Source organism: Trachurus trachurus, assembly GCF_905171665.1.
Source record: "Trachurus trachurus genome assembly, chromosome: 22".
Lineage (NCBI taxonomy): Eukaryota > Metazoa > Chordata > Actinopteri > Carangiformes > Carangidae > Trachurus > Trachurus trachurus.
The window spans coordinates 10,380,312-10,398,228 of NC_139907.1; the positions used below are offsets into that span (position 1 = coordinate 10,380,312).

At 41.0% G+C, this 17,917-nt stretch overlaps 1 protein-coding gene across 1 annotated transcript; it reads left to right on the forward strand.

Moving 5' to 3' along the window:
• Nucleotides 1-13,822: 13,822 nt before the first annotated feature.
• cdkn3 (cyclin dependent kinase inhibitor 3) lies at nt 13,823-17,840 on the forward strand. Its single transcript, XM_083998899.1, has 8 exons — nt 13,823-13,872; nt 14,640-14,721; nt 14,836-14,891; nt 14,998-15,042; nt 15,241-15,463; nt 16,637-16,668; nt 16,806-16,909; nt 17,131-17,840. Exons 2-8 carry the CDS (start codon nt 14,642-14,644, stop codon nt 17,218-17,220), a joined length of 630 nt encoding a protein of 209 aa, XP_083855025.1. The 5' UTR covers nt 13,823-13,872; nt 14,640-14,641; the 3' UTR covers nt 17,221-17,840.
• The last annotated feature ends 77 nt before the right edge of the window (nt 17,841-17,917 follow it).

Consider the following 17,917-nt stretch of genomic DNA (forward strand, 5'->3'; position numbering starts at 1 on the left):
CATTTGTGGTGTTGTTGTTGTGGCCTTTTTGTGGAAAAAAACAAACAAAAAACGAAATAATCATCTGCCACAGAAGAACAACTTGAGCTCAGGTTCGGTTGTAACGTCACAGTTTTCAGTGATTTGTCTCTTGGGGCGGTGGGTCGGCGGGGGTCAAACGGTGCTGCAGGGTCCCTCGCTGTCCTCGCTGTCTTCCCACAATCCCCCGCGGACGCCTCTCTGCTGAGCCAGGCCCGGTCTGAGGAGAAAGACGGACGGCCTGATCACCGGCTGCTCTCACTCATCAAATATCAATAATAGTGTTTCATATGGGATGTCACGGGACAATTAATCAATAAACATTTCCTTAAATTCATATTGTAAGGAATTAAAGCAGAAGTAAGCGGAATGTTTGTGTTAATATAAGTCTTAAATAGTTATATCTTCCGATAGCAATCACTTATAGAGTGCTTGGTCTGAAACACGGGTCTGTCAGTCACTCTGCTCTGCTGTAAGCTGAGGAGAAAACTTTCCCTGTATCCTACAACCTTTATCCAATGAGGAGAGAGAACGGCATGAAGGGGCAGTCCTCTCTGTGTGTGCAGCCAAGGGATGCGCGTGAATGTGGTGACGTAGAGACGAGGGCGGGGACTGCTAACTCCATCGGCTGACAGGAAGTTAGCCAAAACGACCGGATCGCTTACTTCTGCTTTAAAATAGTAGTTTAAAAATAAATGATAGATTAAAGCAGAAGTAAGTGGTCCGGTCGTTTTCGCTAATGCTGCGTTCCAGGCAGGCTTTTGAAACCGTAAATTAGAGCTTCAAGTCACAACTTACGACTTTGTAGCGTTCCAGGCAACCCACTCGTGTTTTTCCGACCTGTTTTACCGGTGAAAGTCACTATAACGGCCACTCGTAACTTCCGACCCGTGAACTCGTACCAGATCGAACTGGTACGACTTCACGGTCGGAAAAATACGAGTTTCCTTGAACGCACCATAACAGTCCTCGTCCCTACGTCGCCACATTCACGGCGTCCCTTGGCTGCACACACAGCCCTGCATGCCGTTCTCTCTCCTCATTGGATAAAAACTGTAGGATACGATAAATGTTTTCTCCTCGGCTCAGAGCAGAGCAGAGGGACTGACAGACCCGTGATTCAGACCAAACACTCTATGTAAGTGATTGCTGTTGGAAGATATAACTATTTAAGACTTATATTAACACAAATATATCACTTACTTCTGCTTTAATAAGAATAAGTAGATTAATAAGAAAAGGCATTTTCCCTTTTGCTTTTTCTATTAGCTAACAAACTTAAACATATTTTATCCTTTTTTTTTATTATTATTATTTTTTATCCATTTTGTCAGTTTTGTTTGAAGTTATTGATGCATTAATAGTGTTTTTATCGCCTATTATAATATGAAATTGAGGAAATTCTTTATTACTGTTCCTGTGGTGCCTTCTCCTCCATCCTTACTGTGTCCTGTGCCACCTCGTGTGTCGTACCCACCTCAGATTGTCTCTGCTGGGGTTGAAGCTCTGGAAGCTCGGCCTCGTTGGAGCCTGAATAGGGATGAAGCCTTGTCTGTTGTCTTTCTCTGGAGCAGAGTCGACCTGGTGCAGGAGGTGAGAGAGGTTGCAGGAGAGGAGATGATTGAAGAAACAAACTTATTACAGGGGATTTTTCAGATGTTATCGAACTGGAACTAATTTCACATCACGTTTGTACAACGCAACCTTTCAAAACTGGTAGAAAATGAAAGAAATGTACAGATGACAACAAAAAGCAAAGAAACTTGAGTTGCATTTACCAGGCTGCACTGCAGAATTGTAGGATCCAGTGTTTTTGGTTTTACAGTTTGGTTTTAAACCTAAACCATCTCAGAGTTAGTCTAAAAAAAAACCTTTTGCACCAAGCTTTACTGAAGTAAAACTTTCTTATTGATCTGTTTCAAAGGTTTGTTTCTCAAATGTGAGGAATTCCTGAGTCACATGATTAGAGGACGCCTGTTGGTTCTGGACTATGAGACATCTTCTCTTCCACTTGTGATACATTGAAAGCAACAGATTTATTATACTATTTTTTACTGACTTGTTGACCAAACAATCATGAAAACGCTGCTCAGTTGCCGTCTTACTTCTGAAAGTAAATGGAAGCCGGTGTAAAGGTGTAATAGTCAAATTCGATTTTAGACAGTGAGGACATGGCAACACAAAATACAGGTGCATCTCAATAAATGTCAGTAATGTCAATTCAAAAAGTGAAACTATACAACATTATATAGATCCATTACACACAGAATGAAACATTTCATGTCTTTATTAATTGAATTACTTTTAATTATAATTATTATGGCTTACTATATGTAATGAAGACCTAAAATTCAGTATCTCAAAAAATTTGAATATTACAAAAGACCAATTTAACCCATAAGGACCCACGGTGACACGGGTGTCACACCGCCTTCAAGTGTCCTGGAAAGCCCCTTACACATATTGATGTTGAACTTTTAACTCATGAAGTCCCTAAGTGACATCTACTCAACATCCTGGTGCAGTCACATGACTCTCTGTGAATCTCTCTATCCATGACAACATTTCCAAGATGGTGGCCAGCAGAGTTGGCACATTTCACAGAGGCAGCTACTTTTAAAAAGCTTGCTTTCTGTCAATAAAATAAGCCACCACCCATTTCACAATGCAAATCCTTTTATAACATGTCCCTTGTTGTATTTGACCTGTTCTGACTTCATTTTTTGAAGAAACTCATATAAAACAACTTAAGAAAATATTGCTGTGACATATACGTCACATCGGGCCTTAGCCTTAAAAAAGTCAGGAAAAATACCATGTGACACCTATGTCACAATGAGAAAAATGGCAAAGAACTGCTCAATTAAATTAGGTGATTCAGGTATTTTGAATTAATATACTCTATGTTGTTCAATTTAAAACATAATTTAAAATTGTTAACATAAAAATAATGTCAAATTCAATCAATATTTAATAAAATGATATATCAGTCCGGAAATTGAACCACAGATTTAGCAGAGACACTCTTCTCAGTAAATGAACAAGATTTTAGTATCCCAAGCAGGTCCCATATTAATGTAATTATGCTTTTTTGCTGTATTTTTTGTAACAAAATAGGATACAGTGTTCAGGATGTACTGACAATCATCAGACGCGCAATAGATGTTGTATACAGAACAACAAATACAGCAAAGAAGAATGAGAATTTACATAAGAAAATATTAGGAAACAAATAAGAAAAGTTAACACAGTCAAACAGTCATGAACCAGGTTTGAGACAAGGGTTCTGGACTGCTGTGCTGATGGGAGAGAGGGTCCCATGTGGTGCATTGTAAGAGAAGGACGTTTTACCCAGCTCAGTTCTGACGAATGGAATATGACCCAACTATCAGTTCTGTGAGTGGGTACCAATGTTTTGTGATTTCATAGAGATGATAAATAAAGAGACAATAACTGTGACAGGGCTTTAAAAATGGATAAAAACCAATGCTGTGTACCCCGTACTGTCAGAAATGACCAGCCGACATTTTGATAAAGAGCGCCGTGATGAGTATTATATGAATCATTGGAAATGAAACGTAAGGCTGAGTGGTAAACAGCATCTAGTGGAATCAAAGTGGAACTAGCAGCTCTTCCATAGATGGCATCTCCATAGTCTAAAACAGAGTCTCCAATTTTTTTCCTGTGGTGAGTAGGGAAACGGTGCTTATTTCTGTATAGAAAGCCAAGTATTGTTCTTAGTTTAGCAATGATGGTGGTGATATGGTGCTTAAAATTAAGACAACTGTCCATCCAGATGCCAAGATATTTGTAGTTGGAAAGAAAATTGTGGTTGCACAGCTTTTAAGGCTTCAGTAACTGGTTAAAGCCTTCAATATGAGGCAATATTCGCATTTCTATAGTGTTTGCCCTTTTTTGTGGTGAAACTTGTCTTAAAAAGGTGTTGATAGTAACCAGCAAATTTGTAATTTTGATATATGTTATGGAAATGCAAATAAAAGGTCAAATTTGTGTTACAGAGCAAAAAAAAATGTCAAGCCCATTTACTTTCAAGTGACAATTTAAGTTACCAAAAACGCCCGATGTGACATATATGCAACATTCCAGATCTCTGACAATAGGTGGCGCTATTTCAAAAAAAACTTCAAAAATGTGTTCCATGCATTCAACTTGGTCTGTGTTTCACCCCACTTAATTTTCCTTCAAGGATACATGGGTCTGGGTTCTTATGGGTTAAAAAAGCATTTTCAATATGGAAATGTTGGTCTTCTGAGAAGTTTGTCCATCTATATGCATCAATACTTGGCTGCTATTTGACCTGAACTACTGGAAATTGACTTTTCCATGATATTCTTATTTACTGAGATGCACCTGTAAATGCATTTATCTTCTGTCACAGGTTTTTCTGTGTCAGCCTCAGACAGGACACGTCTTGCTCTGGACCTGTGTGTGTGTGTGTGTGTGTGTGTGTGTGTGTGTGTGTGTGTGTGTGTGTGTGTGTGTGTTCTTGTTCTTGTTCTTGTTCACTTTTTCAAAGGGCTTTTTGAGGGTTAAGACGTTAGATTATAATCAGGTTTAAATTAGGTCTAGAGGTTAAGTTTAGGCATTTGTTTTGGATGGTTAAGGTTAGGGTAAGGGGCTAGGGAATACATTATGTCAATGACAGTGTGTGTGTGTGTGTGTGTGGGGTCAACCCTCAGCTACCTGTTTGGACGGGTCGTCCCAGATGGGCCTGAAGGCACTTTTCGGATGCAGAGGTGGAGACCCTTTCCTGACGCTGACCAGCCTCTTCCCGTAGGAGCCGACGAGACACGGCGTCAGTCCGGCGTCCACACACGACGACGACGAGGACGACGCCACCGCCACGGTCGTCTTCCTCAGAGGAGGATGAGGAGTCAGTCTGGGGATCTGCCACCTCAGACACACAGTCCGCTCCCTGGGCTGCTGCTGCTGCTGCTGCTGCTGCTGCTGTTGGCTGTACGACGGCTTCAGCAGCACCGGCACCTGGCTGTCCTCCTCCTCCTCCTCCTCCTCCTCCTCCTCCTCTTCATCCTCGCCGCTGTTGCTGCCCGTCATCTCCCGGCGCAGCGTGCCGTCGGGGCTGCAGGAGGTGACGGAGGAGTAGTCGAAGGCCGAGGTGTCGTCGGGGTCGGTCTCGCCGTCCTCCAGGCTCTGGTTCCCCTGAGCCGCCTCACGGTCGCTGGTGCCTTTCCCCGTGGGCTGGCTGAAGGTGCCCTGGCCCGAGTCGCTGTTCTCGCCCCACGCCGCGTTGTCCGGGGTCAGCAGGGAGCAGTAGACGTGGCCGCAGTCCCGGCCCGGCTGGCTCACTGTCAGGGCGGCCTGGCCCTTCCTCCTCACCGGGCTGCAGGACCAGCACTCCAGGCGCATGGAGTGGTGGCTGTCCACGCCGTTGGTGAGGTGAACGGCCTGCTGGGAATCTCTGAGAAACAAGGGGAGTGAGTGACAGGTGTGAGCTGCTTTAAAGGGTGCAGAGCAGCACAGTCTCCGCCCACCCTCCAGAGGTGCATTGCTAATGAGCTGCTGGTGCTGTGCAGAAGGAGAGCCCTGAGAAATGGCACAGGTTTTGTGATTTTGGCTAAAAACTAACATAATCACAATTTAAAGACCACAGAGAATGTTTTAAAATAACCAAAAAGGGTCGCGGGAGGGGGACTTTAAGTTTTCCTCCTCCTCTGTTTCCTAAAGGGGGACACTACAGGTGAATATGGTAAACATTTTAACTAACAGATATCACCATGAAACTTCCCAAGTGTATCACTTACATTAAGACAAATATTTTTTGTATTACAAGTTTTGTCAAATTTCAAGTTTAAATATGTGAATGAGGCAATATCTAATGAAATATGAACAAATTTGCATACATTTCCAGAACCGAAATCTGAACAATGGATGAAGCCCCTTTCAAAATTCTTGTTTTATTTTGTTGACATATTACAGTCAGAAGTTTTTACAGAGGGGATTTGGGATATCTTTTTTTTATCACTCTGTAAATGAGAAAATACTGTCACCAGCCCTAAAAAAATCAAATTTTGCCATGTTTTTAGGAAAATATATTGTATAAATCAGGCTTTGAATGATATATCAACAATCCCCTCTGTAAAAACCTTCAGAATGTAGACAGGAATAAAACTGGAAGGTTTGGAGATTTCGGGCTCAGTATGAGGAAAAACAGTGTTTTTGCCTGTAGTGTCTCGCCTTTAGTCTCCTCCTTTTCCTTTCCTTCTATTTTCTATCTATTCCAAATGATTCAAAAACATGAAAATCTACACAAGTTTAACTATGAAGTTTTTTTCTCTAATATAAAAACTTTCACCTCTGAAAATTAATGTTTCTGCTATAAAACACTAACAAACATCTGATGCTTTATTTACAGGAAACTGACGCATCCTGCTCGGAGCTACAACTAAAACACAGTTTCTTCACTACACTAGACATTCACTTTGATTCAGCACAGCATTTAGTAACTTTAAAAGAGATGCTGAATAAAACAGTGCAATGAAATAAAGGTGAGAAAGTGATGAAACACTAGAAAACATTCATAAACAGTGGGAAAAAGGAAATAAAGACAATAAGAATAAATTAAAGTCTTAAAACAATAAAATTAAATAGAGGTGATATAACAAAATTGAGGATGTTAATAATAAGAGGACAAAGACATCACATAAAAGCAAGTCTGTAAAAGTTTTAAGATGTTACTGATTCTTCCTTAACCACATAACAGTTTGATTTTCAGACTGGTGGCGGCTGTGTGTAGCCTGGTCGCGCCCACACTAGTGACGTCACGCCTCGCAAAAGCGCTGCTGACTTCTAGTCTGGCCAACCGTGCTATTAACTGGATTTCTGTCTCCCGAATTTTCGGGAACTCCACCCTCTTTTTCGAGAGCCAATCAACGTCGAGCCTCTCCAACGGCTCTGGGTAGAGGCGTGTTGCAGTAGAGCAGCGACCGGAACCTCATTGTAAACAGCAGCATGGAGCAGCGGACAAGAGCGGTGTGATTGGTTTAAGCTTCGACACCGCCTATTCTGGCTTCGACCAATAGCAGACTGAGGCATTTGAGGGGGGCGGGTAAACCAGGTTTGAAGGATGCGCTTTGAGAAATGGATTCTCTTAACGTCTTGGCCAGACCCAATGCTGAGTATCAACATTGGAAAGTCGTGCCAACCAGGCTAGGCTGTGTGATCATCAGAGACCAGCAGAGGGCGACACTCACCCCTGAGCAGCAGAGCTGGACTCGTCTCTGTGTCTGTGACTCTCTCTGGTCTGTTGACTCCTCCTGCAGCAGGTTGCAGAAGATCCAGCTGCTACAGCTTCACCACAGCTGCTGCTTCATTCAGACGAATAGAAACATTCAACACTGAACATCTGGACTGCGGTTCAAGACAAAGGCACCAGCTGTGGCTTCAGTAAATCAGTTGGACTTGACTTATATGGAGCTTTTAATGCACACAATGCAACACCAAACTTTAAATAAAGAACACACAGAACAATTAATAGACTAAAAAAAGAAATAATAAACACATACTCAACACTGTCCTCTAATATTCTTATGTATCATTTGAACTTAGTTTTAATCCATGTTTATGTTGTTAATTGCACAGTGATCAGCCACAGCTTCAAAAACTGGTTGTGTGTACATGCAGTCCACTGATACACACACATGGTGGTGTGTGTGTGTGTGTATACTACAGTGGCTCAAAGAGCTCAATGCACTGCAATTTAAGAAAAACACACGCAAAGACACAAACACACAACAATTCTAGTCTTTATACTGTATTGTGGTGTCAAATGATCAATTAAATAAAAGAAGAAATCAAAGCTATAAGTGATTTCAGTTTAATAAACCTGTGTCCTTCTTCCTCCTCGTGATGCTCTGACCTTTGTCCGGCTCCTTCTCCGTCGTCCCAGCGAACTTCCTGCTCCAGAATCACGTGACAGCGAGACAGGAGGCTCCTCAGCGCTCGCTCCGTGCCCAGGAGGAGGCTGCAGTCTGGGTGATCTTTACCTGTCCACTGCAACAGGTTCTACACAGAGAAAAAAGAAGAAAAAAAAAACTCAACAAGAGCTGCAAAGTGAATTTAGCTGAGTAAAATGTTGGTAACACACAGTTATTTATAAAGTGTTGGCAATTTCCAGCTTTTCAGTTTAAAGAATAAAGAGAAGTCGCCTTTATACACATTGTGCCAAACATTTAGAGATAATTATAAAGCTATAAAGGTCAGTTTTATATCTTGTCTGTCCTCCAACTGTTCATTCATTCCTTATTTTCTGGTCTGAATCATTGTGTGTGTATGTTTTTCAGATGTCAGCTCTGTTCACTATGTCCTGGCCGTGGCTGCTGACTCACCTGGATGTGACTCAGGTAGCTGTGTATACGAGAGACGGGCGCCAACAGCAGGGAGAGCAGCTTCATTTCCTCCCTCTCCATCTGGCCACTCTGCAAAAAAATTCAGAGGAGAAAAAAAAAACTCCTCATCAGCATATCTGCCGCCTCCGGTGACGTCCGATCGCTGTGTCACCTCATGTATACCTGCAGCTTGGGGCCTTTCTCTGGATGATTGAGTCTGCTGAACTCCAGCGACAGGAAGGAGGCCAGGGTGGTCGTGTAGCCGAGGTACATGTCTGAAAAAGCTGTCTGGACGGGGCCAGAGTAGAATAAAAACATGAGCACCCGCTTCCCTCAAATCATAAAAAATTTAAAACATGAAAGCGCTGGTCTCACGTCATTCTGGCCGATGAGCTGCACCAGGATGTCTCCCACCAGAGATTTCCAGTGCTCAGCAGTCAGCCGCTCCTGCAGAGTGTTTCTGAAGAGGAGGTGTCGCTGAAGCAGCTGCTCCACAAACTTCAGATACGTCTGACTGGTAAGAAAGAAAGATAAAAAAGCAGTAAAATTAAAAAATGATTATAATAAAAGGGACATTAATGGGAATTTTTTTCATATTTCTACTGAAACAATTGATGTGCTTCCAAGATAACCTAATTTCTGCCTCTGCTGCAGAATTATCCCATTATCTTGGAAAAACGTAATGTTTTAATGTTTGGCCACTTATTAGGGCTTATGTCCATTTGTGCAATCAGGTCATAACATGCAAGACGAACGAGTTCACTCTCATTTTCTTCCTCTTTATCCAGTGTAAGATGACAGCTGGGAAACAATCTGATGCTTTACTCTCTTTACAGTGTCTGACATGTTATAATAACTATAGTCTGCTATACTCTACTATACTATAAAACTAAAGACAAAGTCCAATGTGGGAAGTTATACCCAGGAAGGTGATCTTTGGGTACAGTAGGAGATGCAAGAAAAAAAAAAAAAAAAAAACAGAAATAGCACGTGCTATAATAATAAGTGCACAGGTGCATCTCAAATTTTTTTATTGAGATGCACCTATATAAGGCAGGAGACACAGTAACAGAGAGACTCACAAGGAGGGATTACAGGAAGGGGTTAAATCCAGCTCCTCATTGACCTCTGGATGTTTAGTTGCTTTTAAAGCAGAAGTAAGTGGTCCGGTCGTTTTCGCTAATGCTGCGTTCCAGGCAGGCTTTTGAAATCGTAAATTACAGCTTCAAGTCACAACTTACGACTTTGTAGCGTTCCAGGCAACCCACTCGTGTTTTTCCGACCTGTTTTACCGGTGAAAGTCACTATAACGGCCACTCGTAACTTCCGACCTGTGAACTCGTACCAGATCAAACTGGTACGACTTCACGGTCGGAAAAATACGAGTTTCCTTGAACGCACCATAACAGTCCTCGTCCCTACGTCACCACATTCACGGCGTCCCTTGGCTGCACACACAGCCCTGCATGCCGTTCTCTCTCCTCATTGGATAAAAACTGTAGGATACGATAAATGTTTTCTCCTCGGCTCAGAGCAGAGCAGAGGGACTGAGAGACCCGTGTTTCAGTCCAAACACTCTATGTAAGTGATTGCTGTCGGAAGATATAACTATTTAAGACTTATATTAACACAAATATATCACTTACTTCTGCTTTAATTTGAAGATCCATTTAAAAACAGTTGAGTACTCACTACGGCTCCATGGTCATCAGGTGTACTGGTGGCGTCTTGTATCTGTCATAGAGCTGGTTCAAGGTGGAAACGTACTCCCACTCAGAGTGTAAAAGCTGCATGGCCACCTGATGTCGTGCATCTGGAATGAAAAGGTCACAATAAACTGTACAGATGTGCTCTGGTATTGTGTTCGTCCCTTCTGTCGTTGTTGTATTTTTATTTTTTTTCCCATCATGCTTACTTAGTTCCTGATTTGCTGTTGCTGTTTTGCAGCTCTTTGAGGAAATATCACTATAGTTCCCAAACACTTTTAAATTGTGGGTGTGAGTGGATGACAAATGCAAATAGTAAAACGACTTCACACTGTAACTCACCTGTGCCTTCGTTCAGTCCTGCTTTGAGTCCCTGCAGGAAACAGTGCAGCAGCAGTTTCCCTCTGGACACACAGGAAGGAGCAGCGGACGAACACTCACACTGACTCCGCCCACCTGACGCCTCGGCTGCATCGCTGCTACACAACAGTGGACACATGTCAGTCTGCAGGTTTTACAAACTCATATTGTCCATGTCTATCTATCTATCTATCTATCTATCTATCTATCTATCTATCTATCTATCTATCTATCTATCTATCTATCTATGTGTATTGTGATCTTATTTGTCTAGAAAGAATAAGGCCAACATACAGTATAAAACTAAATGATGCAGTTTGGAAAAGTTTTGTATCATGTATTAAATTTGACCGTTGTTGTGTTTTACCTTTCTCTGGGTTTGGACGTGGAGCTCTTCGTGTCCGGCGGAGGTCTGTGTCTGTTACTGTACAGCTGCATGACCTGACACCGCATCACACTGAGCTCTTCCTGTGAGACGACAACGCTGCTTTTTATTGTCTGAGCTTCATCACTCACTGTCATCATCACTTTTCAGAATATTTACAGTAAAAACCAGCCTCTCCATCCTCATCCTCACCCTCATCGACTCGACCAGAGCCTCCAGGCGGACGGCTTTCTTCTGGCAGCTCCTCCTGTTCTCCTCCAGCTCCTCCCTCAGGAACGTGTCTCCATGTTGGATCTGACTGAGCTCCAGCAGAGCACTGGTGAAACCCGTCTTCAGCTCCGAGACCATGCATTGTAACTGAAAGATGGAGCAGGCAGGTGTAACATAACATAACATAACATAACATAACATAACATAACATAACATAACATATCAGTCGGGAGTTTCAGATTTAGAGACGAGACACAGCAGCAGAGTTTTCACTGATACTTGAAGATGAATGAATTGAGTTTGTTTTAGTCCTGGTTGGATAAACTTCTGGGATTTGATTTCCTCCTGCTGCTAATGCTAACGCATCTTCTAATTTAAAGTGAGCTGTCTGTCTCTTTAACAAACAACAACCAGGCAGAGTAATGAGGGAAGATGCAGAATACCTTGGAGATTTCAGTGACAAGCTCGGCCTCCTGAGGCTTCATGACCTGTGCAGAGAGAAACACACAAACAAGCCTGTTTGCAAACACTCAGGGATAAATCCCCACAAACTGTGCAGACAGTACGAACTGTATGATGATGTTGATCTGATGCACGTCTGCGCAGGAAAACATCTTCTCTGACTGATGAGTAGATACAGATGCACAATAGGGACAAAGCAGCGACATCGACCTCTTTTTCTCTCAGTAGCCTACTGTGAATCTTTTTTCTTTTTTTTACTTTATTGCCTTTAATGCACATTAACAGGCAATTACTGTAACGTCACAAAAGAATACAAAGAGTCATCTTGAGATTGGGTCTCCTCTGTCACACAGAGATAACACTGTAAAGGGTATAGCACATATATTATCTAGTTCTGTACTCCAAAAAAGAGATATTTTAGATAATAAAAAAACAATAAATGAATAGAGTATAAGTGTATAATAGTCCTAGGCGAGATAGTCAGTAACTGGGTCCCACCTTCTCATAAATACAGGTACTTTTAGCTGTAACTGGGCAGTCATATATTCCATCATGTAGACATGTTTTACTTTCTGTAACCACTGAGTGATCATGTGAGGGTTAGGCTGCATCCAATTAATAGTAGCCTAATAATTTTTCTTGCAATCATCAACAAAATATGTAATATAATAACATTGTTTGTGGTAAACAGGTGGTCAGAAAACACATTTAATAGAAATAACAAAGAGTCCATAGGAAGGTCCATTGCCATTTTTTCCCCCAGTTCTTCTTTGACAGCCTACTGTCTTAATCATATAAAATCATATAAAAACTGAATATCCATGTGGAATAGTTAAGCTTGTACGCACAAAAATACATTGTTGTTTTGTGTTTAAAATCTTACACATGCACCTAAAGGAGTTTAAGTAACATTTGCAACCTGTTTTAATGACTTTCGGTGTCTATGCTCGTGTTTGTTTGTTGTACCTTCTCAGATGTTGTCCCTGCCAGCAGCCCCTCTGCTAAGGAAGTGGCGAGCCAGCCAAAGAGCTCAGCCCTGCAGGGGAAATGGCTGCAGGAGCCAAGATCCCTCCTTATAAGTGTGCTGACAGAAGGACAAGCACGGGTCAGCAAAAACACTGGAAAATGCAATATGTTATATGCCTTATAGTTTAAACAGAAAATAAACCCAAGTAAAAAATAATAATACTGTAATAATAATGTGATATAAACATTTTTTTCAATTTTAAAACACTTCAGGAAGCAAAATGTAAATCACATTTTGTTGTTGGTTGCAAAGGTCTGTAGTGCACATGCTTGCAACATAAGTATAGTGATATTTCCAAACATAAACTATTATGTTAGTGGTGTCTAAATCTGAGTGAATCATATTTAAAGTCTCAGTGCTGAAGCCAAAGATGTAGCTAGAAGAAGAAGAAAGACACAACGAACTCACCTCAGTCACAGCTCTTCACTGTTGCTCCTCCACACATTTTAAAAGATGAAAAGAGAAATTTCAAATCCATGTAAAAATGTCCAGTTTCTCGTCTTTCTTCTGAGGGGAAAGTTGGCCCGAGTCATTTGCCGGTGTTGTGGTGCATGGTGGTGTGCTGAGCGCTGCTCTGTGTGCAGACAGCAGATGTCCTGCAGGACGCTCAGTGAGCAGCTCTGGGATCAGGTCGAGCATGAACCATGTTAACGTGCTAATGACCGTGATGCTTCTTAAGGAAGTTGGGTAGCCTACAGTTATTACTACACCTGTATAAATATACTTATTACTTACATCTTGTTTAGCCTATTTCATATCATATTTATATATTGTTCTTCTGTTTTTTAAAGGTTTTGTGAAATACAGTAGCTTGATTTCCATCTCCAAAACGTTGATTAAATGTAAAGAGATAAAGAGCTGCTGTATATATAGATTTTTTTTTAACTATTAGCCTTTTATCATGTCATACCATTTGCAAATTTATGTTTCCTAACAGATAACTGATATGTCTGATTAATTCTGTCTGAAACAACTTATAAAAATATATATTTTGTAGATTTTTCTAAATAAAACTGAATACATAGCTAGGCTACATTTGATTCATTTGATTTTTGCACATCTCTTTTCTTAAAGACAGTAAAGTGTCTAATATCTCTTCTACAAATATCATTAAAAGTATTTACATTATGTTTTATAGCCTGTAGCTGCACTTCCACTCCGCCCGTGTGTGTCACTCCGTAGGATGAATCGAACGCGCTGACGCATGCGTTGTTATGGAAGGGGGCGTGGTTTGCGCCGGTTCTTGAATCTGATTGGCTATCGGCTTCATTGAGTTTTCAAAATCGACGCTGACGGAACTGTCAAAACATGCACAGGAGCAGCAGCAGAGCGTGACCGGTGAGAAACAATCAAAAACAACACGGGCCTTCTGTATAATTTAGCCTTTTTATACCGACCTACGTAACATTTTTTTTTTAAAGGAAGAAGCTGTGTAACATTTTCTCATAAAACTGAAGTCACAGTTTCCTCCGTTTGTTTGGCTCCGCTCGGTCAGTCGAGCTGCAGAGCTAACGTCAGCTAACTCAGCACTGCTGTGTCTTCTGTGGGACATTAATAGCTCCTGGACAGAAAGGGGAGACAGCTCCCTGCTGCAGAGCTGTTGGTCAGTCCGACTATCACCACTTTATCTGTCCGTATTTAGCCGAGCTCGTTAAATTAAAGGACATTGTCACGGCTCAGCGTGTGTTGGTCCACCGAGCAGGGCTGGGAAGGCTGTTAGCATCTATGCATGCTGAATAAAAGTAACGTTACCAGGAAGAGAAGTAGAAATGACTATTTATAGATTTAATCTAAAACTGCCACTTTTACAAACTCAATACATTATTATGAAGAACACAGAGCGTGTGTACTGTGTGTTACAATAACAGTACATCTGTAGCTACATGTTGCAAATTAAAACTCACTGTGTATTCTGCTCATTTGCTGTAGAAATTAACTCTCTGGAGTTATATCTTTATACAAAGTCCCACTGTGTTTCATGACCAAAGCTAAACCATGAAGTCAAAGCCAAACCTCTTTGAACCTCTTAAATGAAATAATAAATAAATAAAATGTAAATGTGGCACTTTAATTTGAACCTCCTTTCTTCTTTCTTTGGGCTGAAGTCATGAGGACGAGTGAGTTTGACTCCTCATCTGAAGAGGAGGAGGTGGGAGAGGAACAGCTGACCCCCATCCACATCTCCTGGTGAGTTTTAGCAGTCGTCCTGTTATTTGTACTTTGTTCTGTTTGTGTATTGTTTTTAAAAACCTCACCGAGTGTACATGACATGTGTATAATTATTATTTCATTATATTCAAGGGTGCCTCTGTCTATAGTGGAGTGTTCACAGCATCTTGGGATTTGTGCACTACCAGGTAAAACTGCAATTTATGATTTTTACACTCTTTGTTATCAATTTATTACTGAAGGTTTTGTGCATCTCGGTGTTAAAAAAAAAATCTTTCTTTCATCTGACTTCAGGCTGCAAATACAAAGAGATACGCAGGAGTCTACAAAGGGACGTTGGTAAGCTGGAGTCTGCAACTCAGTGATGTTTATAGACTTGGATCAATTCTAACTTTATTAAAATACCTCATAACAGTAGATAAAGGAAATGGATGGCCTACCTTTGATAATCAATAGTTATTTGGGTAATTGATATATCATTTTAAATCAGAAATGACTTCTTTTTTTGCTGATTGGCTGTGTTTCTCTTGTTGACAGATGAGCTCCAGAACCAGGGGGTGCAGGATGTGTTTGTTTTCTGCACCAGAGGGGAGCTGAACAAGTACAGGGTTCCCTCCCTGCTGGAGGTTTATCAGCAGCGAGGCTTCACCGTTCATCACACGCCTTTCCCGGACGGTGACGCTCCTGAACTGGAGCAGTGCTGCCGGATCCTTGAGGAGCTGCAGGTCTGCATCGAGAACAACAGGAGGACAGTGATCCAGTGAGTTTCAGTCGGCGTCCATCACACTGAGATTTGAAAAGCACGTTTTGTGACATGTCTTGTGACACTTGAGATTCGTCTTTAGCACGGAACTGAAGAAGTGTCAAAAGAAGTCATGAGGACAATGACGCATAAACTGTAGAGAAACTAGACAGAAAAAAAAACATGTTGGCTCGTTTGTAAAAAACCAAGTAAAGTTATATTTTTGTCACATGTCACAGTAACAAGCCAATGCATGTGGAAACTTACATTTTGTTGTATGTAGCTTGTTATTACTGCACAGAAGGTAAACCTTTTGTTCCCAAACCATTGAAAAATCCTTGATTTCAAGATGCACCACTAAACTGTATGAAAAGTGCAGAGGGATTGTTTCAAATACAACCAAACTTAAAGCAGATATCAGCTTCGCGGCCGTTTCGGCTAATGCTGCGTTTAAGGCAGGCTTTTGAAACCGTAAGTTACAGCTTCAAGTCACAACTACGACTTGGTAGCGTTCCAGGTAACCCGTAGCTCGTGTTTTTACCATCCTGTTGTCTGTGAAAGTTCCCTATAACGGCCACTCGTAACTTCCGACCCGTGAACTCGTACCAGATCGAACTGGTATGACTTCACAGGAAGGAAAAACACAAAGTACGAGTTTCTTTGAACGCACCATGAGTTAGCAGCCCCCGCCCTTGTCAGGCATCAATTGGTCCTCGTGCTACGTCACCACATTCACGCGCATCCCTTGGCTGCACACACAGCCCTTCATGCCGTTCTCTCTCCTCATTGGATAACACTTGTATCCCAGAAGAAATGTTTTCTCCTCGGGTTACAGCAGAGCAGAGTGACGGAGAGACTCGTGTTCCGGTCGAAACACTCTATGTAAGTGATTGCTGACGGAAAATATGACTAATTAGGACTTATATTAACAAAAACATTTCACTGATATCTCCTTTAATTCAAGTGTATCTATCTACATGTCATGAACACAAAGATGATTCAAAACAATGGAAAGTAGGAGGGTGAAGTGCCAAATAAAGGTTTATAATCGGTACAGTTATAATAATCTATGACAAAAACATAATTTCGATAAACCTCTGTGTCTTTAGATTTTGATGATTATGATTACACAAATGAACAACTTGCTCCAGAGTATTTGACGAGAATTTGTGCTTTTCTTCTTCCCTTCAGCTGTTTTGGAGGCCTCGGACGCTCTGCATTAAGTAAGGATATTCCATTTGTGCTCTTAGTTTGTTTAATATCAATGTGGCTTTTCTTGCAACACTTAAGTTTCTACATGCAACATTATAGTTATATTATTATAAGAGTTAATTAATTAATCATGTTTTCTTCTGCTCAGTTGCCGCCTGTTTGCTTCTGCAGCTCTCCTCGACAATGACGGCAAACAAAGCCATTGAAATCCTGCGGGAGCACAGAGGAGGAGGAGCCATACAGACGGTCAAGGTGAGATTTAACTGGAATATTGTTCTTTATCATGATTACGCACTGAAACAGCTGTGAACAAGAAACTGGAAATGAAAAATGATTTATAGTTACTGGGCTAAAACCCCAACAAAGATCGATTGTTGGTTTATCTCTCGTATATTTGACTGATGCTTCGTTTTCTGTGAATTCAAGAACCAACATGTTATTTAACAACTTTATTTTTTCTTTCTTCTCCACAGCAATACAACTTCCTCCATGAGTTTCAGGAGCGGTACACAGCGTACCAGCAGAGCAGAGAGGTTTCCACGGAGCGCTCGGTGTCTCGGTGATCGTCGCTTTGCTCTTCACATGAAAATACTGCTCGCTTCAAACTTGCTTCTCTGTCAGTGATTCCTTTTTGATTGTTTGTGTGTGTGATATAATTGTATTCTCTAATGACTGCACTTTAACAGAATACTCTAATATATTGCTTTCTTTTGCTCCTCGCTATCATGGAATAAAGAATTAACGAGGAAACCCTGCTTCTCTTTGTTTAATAATGTTGAGGATATAAGTCAAGTCAAAGGTTACCTGCTGTTCTAATGGAGCTGGGCTCGATTTTATAGATCAATATTTTTGAAAATCACATCATTATAACTTTGAAAAATCTATTTCTGTTTAATTGCATTTGCTTCAAAAGAGTATTTTTAAATGTGATCTCATTTTAACTGATATTGAATTATTTAAGATTTAAAAGTGAAAAGTCTGGTTTCATTTTGACATGTTAAGAGATATGTTTCATATGTAAACTCATTCAGAGCAATGGCAGGACATGTTCTCATGGATTTCTTGTTAAAAAAAAAAAAAAGTATTTTAAAGGCTTTTGCGTAAATACTTCCCACATCACACATAATTTAGGCCATGAGATTAAAAAAAGCATTTTTCTTGCCTTATATTCCTATTTTCTATTCTATTAAAAATATTGATCTAAAATAAAATTCCAGTCCATGATAAGAGTGGGATAATTTTATTTAGATTCAAATAAAC